At 38.4% G+C, this 17758-nt stretch overlaps 1 protein-coding gene across 1 annotated transcript in view; it reads right to left on the reverse strand.

Annotated features, from left to right (window-relative positions):
• Window positions 1-1775: 1775 nt before the first annotated feature.
• The window catches only part of hyi (hydroxypyruvate isomerase), a 43960-nt gene continuing 27977 nt past the window's right edge, over window positions 1776-17758 (reverse strand). Inside the window, exons 5-8 of the mRNA XM_039735623.1 lie at window positions 10969-11018; window positions 9254-9323; window positions 7636-7770; window positions 1776-1969 (exon numbers count right to left, since the gene is read on the reverse strand). Of these exons, the coding sequence (XP_039591557.1) occupies window positions 1917-1969; window positions 7636-7770; window positions 9254-9323; window positions 10969-11018 (308 nt within the window). The 3' untranslated portion in view covers window positions 1776-1916. The remainder of the gene's footprint in view (window positions 1970-7635; window positions 7771-9253; window positions 9324-10968; window positions 11019-17758) is intronic.

Genomic DNA, 17758 nt, shown 5'->3' on the forward strand with positions numbered 1-17758 from the left:
CCGGTGCTAAGGTGTGAAAGTGGATATCAGTACTGAAGTCTGTACAGTGAAGCTTGAGGGTGGCAGAAAATGGTGTGGGGATGCTTTTCATCTGCAGGGACTGTGAATCTTCTTAAGACTGATGGAAGAATGGGTGGAACCAATACTGTACAGGGAAATACTGGAAGAGAATCTGTTCAAGTCAACTGTGAAAGAGAGGGTTGGGAGAACATTCACATTCCAGCATGACAATGATCCCAAGAAAATGGCCCAGGCAACACGGGAGAGGCTCAAAAACAAAACAAAAGTCCTAAAATGGCTTAGTCAAAGTGCTGATCTCTACCCCACTTAGAATCTGTGGCACTCTTTGAACTACCCAACCTCAATGATCTTCAAAAAATCTGCCAGGAACAGTGGGACAAAATCAGACCCCAGCAGTGCACAAAGCTGGTTCAGACTTACGTCAAAAAACTCAAAGCTGTTATTGCAGCAAAACGAGGACTTACAAATATTGAGGCATGATCTTCTCGGAAGTTCTCGAAAGACATTTTAAAGACCCATGAGACAAAAAAGACTGGCCAAGGTGTGTCTCGCGGGGACCGTAAACATGAGACTTGGTGTCAAAAGATTGTCCCAGGGCAGTCTCGCGGGGACGTGGAACATAAGATTCTTGCAAGACACGCCCTTCTTATCAAATAAGAGCACAGCAAGCCAGCAAACCATTCAGTCATGTAAAGTCACGTAGCACACGCAGATCCTGTGCTCTCAGCAAAGAAGAAACAGCAGCACGGAGAAAAGAAACCCAAGGCGCAATACACATGCAGAGAAAGGTACAGAATATGAAAGCAGTAACAGTCAAAAGTATTGTGGCGTCCCTGCCAAGCTAAAGCCTTTTTTGTTTTAAGTGACTGTTCGGTCCGATCGAGGAAGGGCAGAGTACAGCACAGAAGACTGATAGCTGGGTGCTGATTGATGCGGTAAGGAGGAGGCGAGACCCGTGGGAGGAGGTGTTGGAGAGGGTGCTAGAAAGTTGTGTTTGGGGTTACGCAGTTGCCGATTGTTAAAGTAGAACTTTTGTGACACTTTATTACGTCATTCACTACAGTATCAAAAAAAGATAGTAAAGATCGCATTGACGCAAACAAAAGGAAATTAATTTATGTCAGAGAATTTCAAAAACAGGGTTTACCGCACATGCATTTATTGGTTACTTTGCAAAAAAATTATTAACTGCTGATGATATGGATCATTCTGTCTGTGCTGAAATTCCAAACAGAGAAATCTATCCTAAATTATGGTACAAAGTCATTAAACACAAGTCTCACAGACCTCATTTAAAAGATTCAGCATATTATGACACAAAAGATTCCAAATTTTGTTTTTACAGAAGTTCTGAAATAAAAGTGAAACTAATGAAATAGCAACAATTTAAAGGAAAAAAAAAATCTTACAAGTGTGTATGTGGAAAACCAAACACAGGGTTTGGCGAGCGAAGCGAGCAGGTGTCAAAGCCTCCTAGTTTTTTTTAACTATCTTTTGAAATCCAGAGAATGGTAAAGACTTTCAAAGGGACTGAATATTTTGCAAGGTTAGGTCAGGTTGGGGAGTATGTACCAGTATAGCGTGTTACCGCACCCACCACATGACGAAACAGCTCAGAATCCTGGCTGGCAACCCCCCCAGGCAGCCACACGGTCCAGTCCCACCCTCCGGAAAAGACCCTCTATCTGCCACAGCCCGGGGTTACGTGGGCGTCCCTTTGGCCTGGTCCTGACACTCGGGTCCTCAACAATGTATTGTATGTAAAGATCTGTTTAATTATTTTAGGATTGTTACAGCACAACTGAAGTGCATAAAAGTCCAATTAATTAATGGACCACTATACAGTCAGAAAGTGTAAGTTTCTAGAATAATCACAGATTCAGAGTTGCATCTTTTTAATGTAAATTCCAGTATCGTCTCAGCCATCCCAAACCTTCTTCAGTGGTATCTGGTTTAAAAAAAAAAAAAAAAGCAGTTAAAAGTTTTACTAATCAAGAAATGCAAAGCAATATTAATTTAGACAGTTCCTAATTGATGATAAAATATACCATGTGTTAGAAAGAGAGTTAGAAAGAGGCAGCATCCTCAGCGCACTTTCTGTGGTGAAATTCATATTATATTTGTCAAGATACTTTCAAGCTTTACATGTTTTTAGTATTGAATTGCAGTTATGTACTTTTCCCCTTATTATTTAAATGCAAAAAAAACATTACTTTGTATTATATTTTCTACATGCACATACATCATAAAGCAGTCAGAATACAAAAACCCAGGGAAATTGGGACTGTAAATGCTGGTAATAACTCCGCTTACATTTGTGCCTTTTTCTCAGGAGACTGACAGGCAGCGTTGTGCAGTGATTGGGTTCCTTTCCGAAACGCGCACCTTGGCTGATGTTTCATTTTTGCACGACTCTTGTAAGGTTTGACTGGCTAATGTTCCATTTTCAGTTCCGAAGACCCACCTCACTGCCTTAAAGCAGCAATGTCAGGTTCCAAGTTTTTTTTAAAGTGGCCCAGCTGCTGCTACAACAACATAATGATACTATGGCAAGTATTATAATAAGTAATCTGATTAAGGTGGTACTACACAAGGATTATAGTGAAGTGTGCAGCAAATAAAGCAGATGTAGTTTAATCTAATGAAAATGTTTTGTTTCTTTTGTGCATATTAATGAAAGTGTTTTTTTTTCTTTTAAAAGCACTAAATTATATAATAATAATAATGTTAACAATAGCAAATTACAGTGTAACAAGGTAGTTGTAATGACATTAAATATAATGTTTAATAATCCTAGTACTGATTTATTTTTTTCATGTGTGTCAGAATTAACAGTTTCTGGTATCCCTTACCATGACTGCCACTAATGTTCCTATGTGAGTCTTTCTTTGTAGTAGCAGTTTTCCTCTTAAAACAACGGTTTCTTTCTTTAATTGACATACTGGTTGATTGCGTTGTTTTAATAGAGCCAGCATCATTTGTGGTGTTGACATGTAAGTATTCATAGGTTAAATAACACAAAGTTTAATTGAAAAAAAAATTTTTTTGGAATATTGGGCTTGGTTTATATAGACTTCACTAAAAGGTGGCAGGTTTATCATCTTGTTCTTCCCTTGTTCCTTTTTTCTTTTTGCATGCTCAGTTAGTCTTTATCTCTCCATTGGAGCCAATGTCCCTTGTTCCAGAACATCTGTAGGCTGTAACCTATTAGTTGTTCCCTGAAGGCCGATTTGTAATATTCTGAAATTTCCTTTAATTTCAGTTTTTGCTAACCTAAACTTTAAATGTAAATGTCTGCCAGTTTTCCACTGATCTTTTTTAGGTCATTCGTAGCATTTCAACTGACTCAGTTTGAAATAAAACAGAGGTGTTGTACAACGTTTGACTGGTACTGAAACTTTCTCTTCCTTTAGCTAATTTATCCACCTTGAACCCTGTGCCACAGTTCCGCTACGAGACCACTGGTGAACTGACCCTCAAGGCTTCTGCCAAAGCATTCCAGGTCTCCAAGGTATACCACCTGACCGGCTCTGTGCTGTTCAAGGTGAAGTCAGCCGAGATGGTCAGGAATCGCGTGTGAGCACCATGTGGTGACCCCAGGGACTCCAAGCTGGTGTGCAGCGCCATCGAGCTCCACTTTGGACAATACCGTGGTCAAACTTTTAAATGGTTGCTGACCCATGACCTCGGCTATGCAGTCATGGTGTTGGCAAACCCACCAAAGGGAATGTGAAGGTGGCCAGGTGTCAGATAGCCTGCTGGCAGGCAACAGAAACGCCCCAGAGGCCTACACCTGGCTCTTTCCCAAGGTGAAGATGGCCGTCCATCATCAATGGGAGAGACACGGGTCAGCCAGGCGCCTGGACAAGGCTAATCGGCTTTGGCGACCTTGTGCACCTGACATTTGAGGCCCTTTACAACTCAGAAGATCAGGAGGCCAAGAGGTGAGGGGCTTTTGGGTGCGGTCTGAAGGGAAGGGCAGAGCAAGGTAGTGGGACCCCACTGCCGTTTGTTCACCTGTTACCCATGCCGCTTTTGTACCCCAACGCAGTTACATCAAGTGGCTCCAGTGCCAGACCACCAAAGCCAAGACCAGGATGCATGCACTCCAGCTCTTTGTGTGGCAGAGAGACCAGGCGAGGGCAGCAGCAACCTCCACCAAGACCACCACTGCTGCCCCCACCAGTGTGTTAGACTACAGCAGACTACCGCCCAGGATTTTTCATTCCCTGTCCCAGTAGATCTGTCTGGGGACCACCCCAACCCCTCTCCCCATGGCACATGAAGCACCCACCAGCCTGGAGGAAAAAAGAAGGCAGAAACATGATGGTGGTCTGGAGGATGCTAATTAAAGGGGCACAAGGACGCCTGCATAATCTCTATAAGTGACTGGCACTTTGTATGTTGTCAGAGAGGGAGGCCTCCTCCTCAATTTTTATTTTTTAATTTTGGACTTCAACTGCAGATTATGATCATGGCACTGTAAAAACATATGCTGCCTTTTATATTCCATTTATTGATTTTATTTATTTATTGTATTGCAAATAACTGTCTTTTGTTTATTTATGTATATAGTTATTCCTAAACCTTGGAATGTTGTTTGATTTTATTTATTGTATGTATATAGTTCTTTGATGTTATTTATTGTAATTATTATTCATAAACCTTGATTGTTGATTGAATTGTTGTGTCTGTGTCTGCCTGCTTCTGTGTCCTCCCTTTAAGGGCTCTCTGTTTACCTTCCTGAAGATCGGCTTACATTTCCATCAGGAGCAAATGCTGATGTACAGTTACTGCCATGATGTGAAGTTAATGCTGAACACTCTTTCTGTACTTGCCCCTTTAAGAAAAGCCCCTTCCTCTGCTTCCTGGAATATGAATGCCAGCTAATCTTAATGTGGAAGAGAAGCCCACTATCCACTGTACACCATGTGTGCTGAAGCTCTCTTCATCAGTGCTTTTGACAATGAAGGTAAGTGTAGGATATTCTAGTCTTGTAGTAAAGGAACACTTCACAGATCTCAGCCTGACTGAGAGAAGAATATTACACTACTGTATATTAGATACCACCTCCTGGACCCAGTAAACGATTGCAAGTAGGTATGTATGACTTACAGATTTATAGCATAAGATGGGTTATTGGTAAAAGCAAAATTTCCATATAACACACAATCTGTAGATGAATGCTTAAATGTGTATTTTAATTTATTCATTACCATTTCTATAACTGGAAAGATATAGCCTTAGAATGGACAACATAAACAATGACTATGAACAGTGCAAATTCACAAGCCTGAGGTAACGTCTTGGTGATATGCTTTTTATTTCTCAAATTCTTTAAAGTGATATACTTCAGATAAGTCTCCTTGGCTGCTTATTGAATGAATTTAATTATGGTGGCTAACAACTGAGTCAATTGGGTGAATACCTAAAACATGACCCTGAAGCACAATAAACCCTGCCAGTCCAATGAATGGCATGGCGTTATGAGTAGCCTTGTGTGTTGAGAGCTGGGATAAGTTGTTTGATTATTTATAACGTTACGACCCCAGCTTAAAATGCTTAAAAGTGAGGAATGAGCTTGTGGCTAAAAGTGGCCAAAATCCTGGAGGAGATGGAGGGGATTTTTCATGATGGCATTTAATTTTACCACCATCTTCTTTTCCACAACCACTTCCAGTGTGTCCAGGGAAAGCCCCGTGATGGTGCTGGCTTACCTGACAAGTTTGTCTAGTTTGCTTCCCCAGGAGATCACAGTGTAGAACATTAATAATAATAATCATCAATTTAATAAATAATTTTTCACTCTTAAATAAAATATTTGACTCTAACCTAAAATATACAGATTTTTTTTAATTATTAGAAAATGAACAGTATCAACATGAATATTTCTGTAAGTTACAGCCATATGAAAAGCTTGGGAACCCCTCTCAGCCTGAATAATAATTTACTTTCAACAAAAAAGATAACAGTGGTATGTCTTTAATTTCCTAGGAACATCTGAGTACTGGGGCGTTTTCTGAACAAAGATTTTTAGTGAAGCAGTATTTAGTTGTATGAAATTAAATTAAATGTGAAAAACTGGCTGTGCAAAAATTTGTGTCCCCTTGTAATTTTGCTCATTTGAACGCATGTAACTGCTCATTACAGATTACTTGCAACACCAAATTGGTTGGATTAGCTCGTTAAGCCTTGAACGTCATAGACAGGTGTGTCCAATCATGAGAAAAGGTATTTAAGGTGCTCAATTGCAAGTTGTGCTTCCCTTTGACTCTCCTTTTGAAGAGTGACAGCATGGGATCCTCAAAGCAACTCTCAAAAGATCTGAAAACAAAGATTGTTCAGTATCAGGGTTTAGGGGAAGGCTACAAAAAGCATCTCAGAGGTTGAAACTGTCAGTTTCAACTGTAAGGAATGTAATCAGGAAATGGAAGGCCACAGGCACAGTTGCTGTTAAACCCAGCAGGTCTGGCAGGCCAAGAAAAATACAGGAGCGGCATATGTGCAGGATTGTGAGAATGGTTACAGACAACGCGCAGATCACCTCCAAAGACCTGCAAGATCATCTTGCTGCAGATGGTGTATTTGTACATCTTTCAACAATTCAGCGCAATTCACACAAAGAACATCTGTATGGCAGGGTGATGAGAAAGAAGCCCTTACTGCACTCGCGCCACAAACAGAGTCACTTGTTGAATGCAAATGCTCATTTAGACAAGCCAGACTCATTTTGGAACAAAGTGCTTTGGACTGATGAGACAAAAATTGAGCTATTTGGTCACAAAAAAAAGTGCTTTGCATGGCGGAAGAAGAACACCGCATTCCAAGATAAACACCTGCTACCTACTGTCAAATTTGGTGGAGGTTCCATCATGTTGTGGGATTATGTGGCTAGTTCAGGGACTGGGTCCCTTGTTAAAGTCGAGGGTCAGATGAATTCAACCCAATATCAACAAATTCTTCAGGATAATGTTCCTGAAGTATCAGTCACAAAGTTGAAGTTATGCAGGGGTTGGATATTCCAACAAGACACTGACCCAAAACACAGTTCGAAATCAACAAAAGCATTCATGCAGAGGGAGAAGTACAATGTTCTGGAATGACCGTCACAGTCCCCTGACTTGAATATCATTGAAAATCTATGGGATGATTTGAAGCAGGCTGTCCATGCTCGGCAGCAATCAAATTTTACATGAACTGGAGAGATTTTGTATGGAAGAATGGCCAAAAATACCTCAATCCAGAATCCAGACACTCATCAAAGGCTATAGGAGGTGTCTAGAGGCGGTTATATTTGCAAAAGGAGGCTCAACTAAGCATTGATGTAAAATCTCTGTTGTGGAGCACAAATTTATGCACTTGTCTAATTTTGTGATGATGCATACTGCATATTTTCTGTTAATCCAGTAAACTTAATGTCACTGCTGACATACTACTGTTTCCATAAGGCATGACAGATATTAAAAGGAAGTTGCTACTTTGAAAGCTTAGCCAATGAAAAACAAAAATCCAAAGAACTAAGTGGGGTTCCCAAAGTTTTTCATATGGCTGCACATCAAAGCTGCAAAATTGAATTCAGCATTTCTTGCAAAATTAAATATATTCTTTACTTACTTATTGGTTTATATTCACAACCAATGAATCCTTGGTAACCAAGGCCTTCCAGCAGGCTGAATATGTAACTGAAATTAAGTTCCCCTGGTGAGTCTGGTTCATTACGTTGAGGGACCTGTGCTATTTGGACATGCCCTGTTCACAACAGATGAAAACATTAAATCAATACATTTAATACAGCAACAGAAAATCTAGATAATTCCAATTTTAGTCTTGTCACTGTTGTACTGGCCTAGCTTAACTCTGCAGCACATCTCATAGTTATTAAAATCAGTATATGCATCACATACTAAAATAACCACCAATCTCATGCCTGTTTCTAGCCATCGACAATTTCTTTGCTTAAATGGTCAGACACGCTAACAGAAAATCAAAGTACAGAGCAAAAGTCCTATACCAAATTTTCACAAAAGATAATAAATAAATCTTAGATGAACTAGAGCAACAAGTTGAGACTTTCATATACTGTAGTTGCTGTAATGATGACATCACACCATCCCAAAGCATTATGGGATGTGTTACTAAGGTAACGAGTGTCACAAAAGCCTCAAAATGACTTCAAAAATAACATTAAAAATTATAAAGTTTTAAATAAGGTCTCCAAATGAAAAATAAATGTCAGAAACAGATTATCTCAGTCAGAAATGCCCAGAATAGATTTATAATAAAATGAGCCCCAAAAACATTAAATATAAACATGAATTGCATCAGAAATGAGTAGTTCATGCTTGTAAAACTAACAATGACTCTGGAGTAAAGCAGTTGTTCAAATAAGAGAGGACAGTAAAATTCCCAAAAAGCGATGTGTCCGACTGATACCAAATTAGAAGAAGCGTTTGGGTTTATTGCAACAAACAGTGCTGAAATCAAGTACAGTAATGACACTATGAGGATGGAATTACTTTTTCATGCAGGTGATAGGGGAGTTGGATAAAATTTTTAATGTAATAAAGAAAGCAATGATTTAAAAACATCTCTGTTCACTCAGAATCCTTTTCTTTAGTATTTCATTTAGTTTAAAAGATACAGAGTGTTCGGGACAACAAATACTGTTATATTTTATGTGAAGAAAAACTGTATAAAATGTTAATTTAAGTCAGCATCTTGTGTGCTTACTTTGTGAGAACTTAATTCTTTAAATTGACGTCAGTTAGTTTTACACATTGTTAAAGATGTAATGAAGGCAATTGTAACAAATGGCTAATTACTAATGGCTGCTTGAATTTGTGTTTTATTGCACAGAACTGAGCCCCACTTTAGACCAAAGGCTACCAGTCACTCCTCCATGTGTGGATGGGCGAGCTAGAAACACTCTGGGCTGCTGTCACCAGGTATAATTACTAAAGACTAGAGAAAAGTGAGTGACACTTAAGTGTTCCTGCTATATACAGTACTCTTATTCTCGTAATTATTAAAAATATATGTGATTATTGAAATAAAAACTTGTAAACTTAATAAACACTTTTCGTTTTGTTAATCAATAAAAAAACTTGATGTCTTACAGTTCTGTCCTTCTACCAGTTTGTATTTGTATTTTACTATTTCATGTTTAGCATTTTTAATTCAATACTGTATATACAGTAAAGGACAGTAACTCATCATGTGTTTTAATACTTGCCTATAAGTGGAAAATAAGTTTTGATATTTTGAGTAAGATTTCCATCCATAATCTGCCAGTGAAAGAGGTCCTGCAAGAATGAGAATTAACTTGTTAAATGTAATAAACAAACAATATTTGGATTTCAACTTATTTTGCAGCAGTACTGAAATTATTATCCCTCCACACTGACTGACACATGTGCACACATTCCTACGTCTGCCTATTTAGAGTTGCCAGTCAAGCTAACATGCACATCTTTGGGTAGGGGAGAAAACCAAACGTACCCATAGAAAACCCCTTACAGAGAAGAGCACATCATATAAACTGTACAAATAAATGCGACCAGCAATATTTGAACCTTCCTGAACATACAATAGATGCTTGACAATTGCTAAATATGTTGCAACATAGAGCTATAAAAAAATAGCAGTACCTAAATAAGTCCCTTTCTATTGGTATCATAAACACAGTGTGTTTCAGAACCAATTTTACAAAGTGCAATAAGAGTTCAAAATCTGATACCTAACCAAAGCTCCCTAATAAAAAGACACTCTGTGCTAAGTGATGTAAAAGGTTTTGAGTCTGACATATTAATGTAAACATCAGAGTGGTATCTCTTTGCAACCCATGTGGCATAAGCAGGGGCACTTTCATGAACAATGATGGTCGCCACATTTTCATTTCTTTTTTCAATGATTGACTTTCACAAATAGCAAACAAATCAACATAATATTGATCAGCTATGTGGGCTTTTACTGCATGTAACATAATCAGTGTGGACTGCACCCTCATCATGCACCCATGGACTGGTTCATACTGTAATGTTTCTAAGTGTTACTTTGCATACCAAGATACATAACACTGGTATTCAATTTGCAGTCTCTTTCTATGGTCCACTTTTAATTATTTTAAGTCCATGGACATCCATGACTTTACAACATTAAATGTACAGCAGAATAATGTTAGGAATTACAGAAAAACAATATTTAAACTTTCTATATTTAAATATTATAATGAGAAGCACCTTGTTATTGCTAGGGGTGGCACACCAACACAAAAGATACAGAGGAGATGCTGCTGCCTCATGCTGACTGTGTGAAGTCTGTATGTTTTACCCCCATGTCTGTGTAGGTTTTTCTCCCCATTCTAAAACTATAGGCATTAGATAATTTGAGGCTCTGTAGGTTTTAGTATGAGGGAGAATTGATCATCTCCAGCAGCCAGTCACCCAGAATGGAATTAAGGAGGTTTCAGAATGGTATATTATAACTGTTCATTTTACAAACTAGGCTTGTTGGTATGACTGGAGAACTTGTTATTTTTACTTAAACTGTAAAATCAGATGTTCTTGAAGTTTAGTGGTACACTGTATATGCTAAATTATAAAATATGTTTTACTGAACATTATGCAGAACACTACTGACAACTCTGAACTGGATTACTTGGGTATGAGAGGGTTATGTTGGTGTGGACAACAAAGCATTTCTGAACTGGACGTTCAAACAGGACGTTCAACAAAAAAAAAGTATAACTGAATGCAAGTTGGAATAAGTGAAATAATTAACTAAAGTTGGCATAAACCACAAAAATGTAATTTTCAAAGATGAAAACTGTAATAAAATGCCATTACTGTCACTTGGTTTTATAAAAATGCTTTGCCTCTGAAACATTTAAGTCAAAAATATAGAATAATAATATAGAACTCAAAATTTAGAAATAATTAGAAAACTCACCATTTGCAGCTTTAAATTTGAGTGCCCAACTTTCTGCAATATTTCAGCCGCTATAATAAAAGAGACAATACTTATATATACATCCAGTAATATGTTTTTAAAAACTAACAATTATATAAAAATCTGAACTGACTGCATTAGAATACTGAAAAAAATGTAATTAACTGCACAGTTTACTAATTCAGCCATTAGAGGTGGTCAGGATTTGGAACTAACAAGATTAAACTTGTTACCTGCTTTCTTATTTCCATCTACTGCTATTATTTCTGACTTCTCATTGAATTGTCCCCAATGACGACTCTTTTCTCATAATTTCTAGCTAAGCCCTCATTGTTCTCTGCTGCCTTTTCCCTTCCTTAATTCCTACAGTATCTTTTGCCCCGCCATGACACTCAGCTTCCCGTCTTTCAATTGTTCACCCTCCTATGCTCCTCTCCACTCCTTCCTCCTGACTGTCTACAAAGGTTTTTGTCCACTTTTGCAGTTCTTTCCCAAAGCACATCACATGTCTGGTTGCTCTCAAGTCAAGCTGCTCCTGCCATACACAAAAATGAACTACATTGCTTAAGGTTTGTGATTGTAGACTACTGCACTTAATAATTTACACCACAACATTAAAACAACCTGCTTGGTTTTGTGTAGGTCCACCTTGTGCTGCCAAAATGGCTCTGACCCATCGAGGCATGGACTCCACAAGATCTCTGAGGTTTTTCTGTGGTATCTGGCACCAAAACATTCGCAGCATATCTCTTTAAGTCATGAAAGTTATAAAGTGGGACCTTACTTTTCCAGCACATCCCACTGAATGGATTGAGATCCTGGGAATTTGAGGCCAAGTCAACAACTTCAACTCTTTGTCTTGCTCCCCAAACCATTCCATGAACCTTTTTTGCAGTGTGGTAGTTCACATGCTGAAAGAGGCCAGTGCCATCTCGCTTTCCACATACATCAGTGAGCTTTGGGCGGTTATCCCTCCTTGGGCTACTTTTGGTAGGTTCTAACCACTGTATACTGGGAACACCTCATAAGACCTGCTGTTTTTGAGATTATCTGACCCAGTAGTCTAGCCATCACAATTTGGCCCTTGTCAAAGTTCCTCAGATCCTTATGTTTGCCAATTTGTCCTGTTTTAACACATCACCTTCAAGAACTGACTGTTCACTTTCTGTCTAATTTATCCCACCCCTGTGCAGGTGCCTTTGTAACAAGATAATCAATTCAGTGGTTTTAACTTTGTGGCTTATCGGTGTATGTGAGCATAATTGGCATTTATTCCTAAATCGTACTGTTCTTCATAGAATAAGGCCTAAATAATCAAAAGCTGGACCTACGAAAATGCTATAGGATTTCATGGGTAGAAATATCTGGAAATTAATGCATTTAACAAGCTAAAATGAGGCTGAGAATTGGATGTTTCTAGAAAACGGCCTGAGTTTGTAATAAGTTTCATGGAAAAAGAAGTGGGATGCTTTTACCAAAGGAGAGAATGTAAACTATGTAAACTTGTCCTGATTAATATTATTTTTTCTGAACAAATGTATTCTGCTCAAGGTGCTGCCCCTGCGACCTGATCTCGGATAAGCGGAAGCGGATGGATGAATGGATGGAATGTATTCAGCAAATTTCAATGATTTCCCAGAGAAAAGGGACTTTAAGATTTATAAAACAGTAGACATACCCTGAAAAAACCTGTCTCAACAGACAAGACTGAAAACAGCCACTTTACCAAAATAACCATTTCACTCCATGCTTTCTTTGTGAATTGGCAAAAGAGACCACAGATTTCTTCTGTTTCTCAAGGAGTTTCTTCAGCTGTACTTATTTACCACAAACATTAAAACAAGATACACTTTCATAGCATTTTATCCCATTTATCGGCTGAGTTGAGGCAGGCAGGCAGATATTTAATGTTACCATTAGTTAAAGAGACCAAATTCTACAGAGGCCAACCTCCCTAATGGATACACAGATTGAACTGCAAAACCTACATGCTTGTTATTTATAAAGAAATCTGCTCTTTACTTTCTGATACAACATGCAAGTTGATCAGCATAAATCTGAAAAAAAATAAAAACAAAAAACCTCTCATCCTCCTTTTGATTGCAATAATGATGCCACACTTCAGGGTATCTATGATCAAAGTTCTCTACTCCTGCCTTTCCACTACCACTCTCCACAGTATCCTCCCTCCTAAAATACTTACATTCATCTCTTGCTACCTTCTTTCTATTCTCCAAGTGATGCTTTTTGATTCTTATCTCTTTACAGACTATCCACTTGATTTGTGGACGTCTACTCATCACAAAAACACACACACACTGTCCATTAATTCTGTTCCTATTAACCTCAATGTTGAAAGAGCAACCCTTTTAAAACAGTGGCTTACTTGTGACTGCCCCAAATTGTACAACTCTACAATGCACCATTTCTGCTCAGCTATTTTTAAATACAAGCAGCTATTGTTCACATTGGGAATGGCCTGCTTCCTGCTGACTTTCTGAAGCCCTTCTCCCTGCCAGTACAATTGATGAGAGGAGATCCTGTCTCTCTGGTTGATGTTATCACTTGCATTAGGTGGCAAACTCTGTGCTATGCAGTCACTCTGCTGTGGAGTCTATTAAGGTTATCTGCTTGTTCCTAGTTTAGTGAATATCTGTGTTTTCACTTGGATGTTTGATTTGGAAGTGACTCATTGTTCTATCATTGTTCAATGAAGAAAACATCACACAGGTCACTTACTGTCAGAGCAATGACATCTGCTAGCATCCTACATTTGAACACAAACAAAACTGAGTGGCTTCTTGTGGTATCAAGAGCTCAGCTTTAATAAGCCACACTGCCTCCCATCACATCTAGGTTTCTGTAAATTCATCCCGTAATTCTCTCTCCAGACTTGAAATATCACACATATTATAACTATTGGGTCATGAATGATACATAACAGCTGGCACCAAACTCGTACACAGCTATCTTCTCATGTCTTATTTCACTCTACCCTTTCCTCACATGTTCAGTTAATTTGTTTGTTTAGTCAGGCAGCTTCTCCAACTTCAGATCTCCTCTTACCATTTCAAACTCTAGAACAGAAGTTCTCAACCTTTTTTCTTGGCGTACCACCACCAGGAATTGAAATGTTTTGAAATATTACCATTTTTTTCCTTTAATTTTATTTCATTGTACCGAACTCTTATGTTAAAATAACGGTATTTCTTTAGTTTTTGTATGTGGGTATCTTTTTTATATACACCTAATGTTTTGTTAGGGCGGCGCAGTGGGTAGCACTGCTGCCTCGCAGTAAGGAGACCCGGGTTCGCTTCCCGGGTCCTCCCTGCGTGGAGTTTGCATGTTCTCTCCTTGTCTGTGTGGGTTTCCTCCGGGTGCTCCGGTTTCCTCTCACAGTCCAAAGACATGCTGGTTAGGTGCATTGGTGATTCTAAATTGTCCCTAGTGTGTGCTTGGTGTGTATTTGCCCTGCGGTGGGCTGGCACCCTGCCCGGGGTTTGTTTCCTGTCTTGAGTCCTGTGTTGGCTGGGAGTGGCTCCTGCAGACCCTGCGGGACCCTGTAGTTAGGATATAGTGGGTTGCATAATGGATGGATGGATGTTTTGTTAATTATTTTTTTGTTTTACATATTAACAATGGTGGTTTGATAATTGAATACAAATTAGAAAGCCTAAAATTTCCATACCTCAACATATGAAGAATATACTGTCCAGAGCTTTCATTTTGTGTGTGGTTTGCCTATGGGGTTCTAGTGGTGTAACCAAAAATGGAAGGGATTTTGTTGGCTTTGAAGGATTTCAGCATAGAGTCTATAAACAAATCTACAATCATCATGGACTACCTTGTGCACATATTAAATGTATTCAGTTACAGTTTCTATGAACTTAAAAATAAACATTGTAGAAAAGCAATAAAAAATCAACTCTTACTATGTCCATTGCCATGTGAATACTAAAATAATTCATGATGTTTTCATTTACATAAACCCTTTAAAGTTGCTTTAGAGCAGAACATTTTTCAGCTCAGGTTTGTCAGAAAGTCCCTTTGTGAAGTTCATGACATTTGCTGTTGTTAGATGGCATCAGCGCATGCAGGAGACATTAGCTGGCTAATAACACTTATGGAGGGCTAATATTTAATGAATAACTCAAATACTTCTGTACCATTCACCTATGTGTTGTTTGTGCTTTCAACATATTATGCACATTTTAGTTTTTATAATAATGAACATTAATTTGATTTCAAAAACACGGCAAACAACATAAATATAGTTCTTGCTGAATCATTCCTCTGCAGTTAAGTATTCTGTGTTAAAAGCCGTGCTGAACATCTCAAAGATTATGTGCTTCCATTACTGAATTCCATGTTGTATCCTTACAGATTTGCCTCATGTTTCAAAGCTCCTGGGAAATGTGGATGTTTTGAAACACTAGCTAAATAAATTTTACTTTGTAATGAACATATGAAACAGTTCATTTCATTGCCATTGTAGACAGACAAGTGAGGGTGGCCAGGATGGCAAACTTTCCCAAAGATCCAGATCTGGATAAGCTGATTATAAAATAGACTAAACATTAAGCCCATTAAAATAACGGCCGCTAGAACAGTAGTGCATAAACATTAGTAGGAACAGTCTATATTAAATGGCAAGGGACCTTGTATGTGGCTGTAATATGTGTCACTGTATTGTGTGCCTTTAATTTTCTCCCTCAGTAATACTGGTTTGTATTTCCGTAAAATTCCTGTAATTTTGTCTGACGGTAATACAGTGGAACCTCAGTTCACGACCATAATTCGTTCCAAAACTCTGGTTGAAACCTGATTTGGTCATGAACCGAAGTCATTTCCCCCATAGGACTGTATGTAAATACAATGAATCCGTTCCAGACCATATGAACTGTATGTAAATATATATTTTTTTAAGTTTTTAAGCACAAATATAGTTAACTATACCATAGAAAGCACAGCGTAATAGTAAACTAAATGTAAAAAAATTGAATAACACTAAGAAAACCTTGAACAACAGAGAAAACTAACACTGCAAGAATTTGCGCTATAGCCTTATGACCCACTCGCTAAAAACTCTTTTTTTAATGAGTTTTAAGCACAGGGGAAAAAATGAACATTTGAAAAATCTGTAATTTAATAAACAACCAATAAAAGTAACATTGCAACAATGCACGCAGGCATGTGTGTGTGTGTTTGACTGTCTGTCTCTCTCTCTGCACAGGGAATGCACAGGAAGGGACTGAACACGTGCTGTGTGGCCCCGCGCATGCGCAGTTCACCAGAAGACATACACACACGGACACCTGGACGCACACAAGGGTTTTATTAAAGAGGATGGGTGGCTGGACGCACAACTGCAGCCATGTTCATTGCAATCTGTGTATGAATGCAAAGCCTTCCTTTATTTATCTGGGTTATGTATGGTGCTTTAGTAAAAGGCCATCAATTCAGCTCCTTCATTCAAATATGTGACACTACAAGTTAAAATGACTGCAACTGACAGTGGATTGGTCACATCATTGTGCTGTCAAAGCAAACACAAATTGGATATTTTTTTAATTTCTGGATTATTTTCATAAATGGATAAAAGATTTTTTTTTGCCTTTATGCTTCTTAAAGTGTAACTGCAACTGCAGATTCCCTTTCTGCTTTCACTCCCAACTTTTTTTTCCCCTGACGTACCACCAGTTGTATGTGTACCCGCTGGTCAAGTCCGTAATCTTGGTGTTATCTTTGACAGTATCCTCTCTTTTGAGAAACAGGTTAATTCTGTAGTCAAGAGTTGCTTTTTCCTGCTTCGTCTATTAGGAAAGATGAAGCCTTTTTTATCTTCTAGCGATCTTGAGAAAGCTAATCATGCTTTTATCTTCTCTCACCTTTATTTTTCATTACTGCAACTCACTGTATTCTGGGATTAGCAAATCCCTGATACGCAGGTTACAGTTGGTCCAGAATGCTGCCGCTCGCTTCCTGGTCGGGGCAAGAAAGTATGATTCTGTTTCTCCAATATTAGCTTCTCTACGCTGGCTGTCCGTCAGTTTTCGAATTGATTTTAAAATCTTGCTGCTAGTTTGTAAATCTTTATATGGGCTTGCCCCTGCCTATTTATCCGAATTGTGTGCTTTACACCAGCCATCTAGAGTGCTTAGATCTTCTGGTCAGTTGTCTCTTGTTGTCCCTCGTACTAAGTGTAAAACTAAGGGGGAAAGAGCGTTTGCAGCTGCTGCTCCTCGCCTGTGGAACTCTTTACCTCATCACATAAAGGAGTCGTCTACAACTGAACTGTTCAAAACGAGATTAAAGACTCATTTCTATTCACTTGCATTCCATGACCTTTAGTAATACTGATGGTTTCCTCATTGTGATTATGTAACATAACTTCTATTTATTATTTATTTTACTTATGTTCATATATTTTATTTGTATTTATGTTATTTGTATGTTTTCTTTTATTCTATTATTGTAAAGCACTTTGGCCACAGCATTCCTATGTTGTTTTAAATGTGCTACTGTATATAAATAAATTGACATTGAAATATTCAGTATCTGCAGATTTGTCAGCGTGACCTCAAGTTCATCTCTCACATGGGTGGTACACAGCTCTGTAATTCATGAATGCTTACCAGCCATAGGGCAGCTTCTCTGCCAGCCTCAGTAACATAACATATTGAACATCTTCTATCTCCTTTGAGTTGGACACCAACCAAAGAATCGTCAGTGGGAATGAAGAAGCTTCACTCCTTCACTCCTCCTATTAAATCATTTCCGCCCTCTTATT

Source organism: Polypterus senegalus, chromosome 14 (assembly GCF_016835505.1).
Source record: "Polypterus senegalus isolate Bchr_013 chromosome 14, ASM1683550v1, whole genome shotgun sequence".
Classification (NCBI taxonomy): Eukaryota; Metazoa; Chordata; class Cladistia; order Polypteriformes; family Polypteridae; genus Polypterus; species Polypterus senegalus.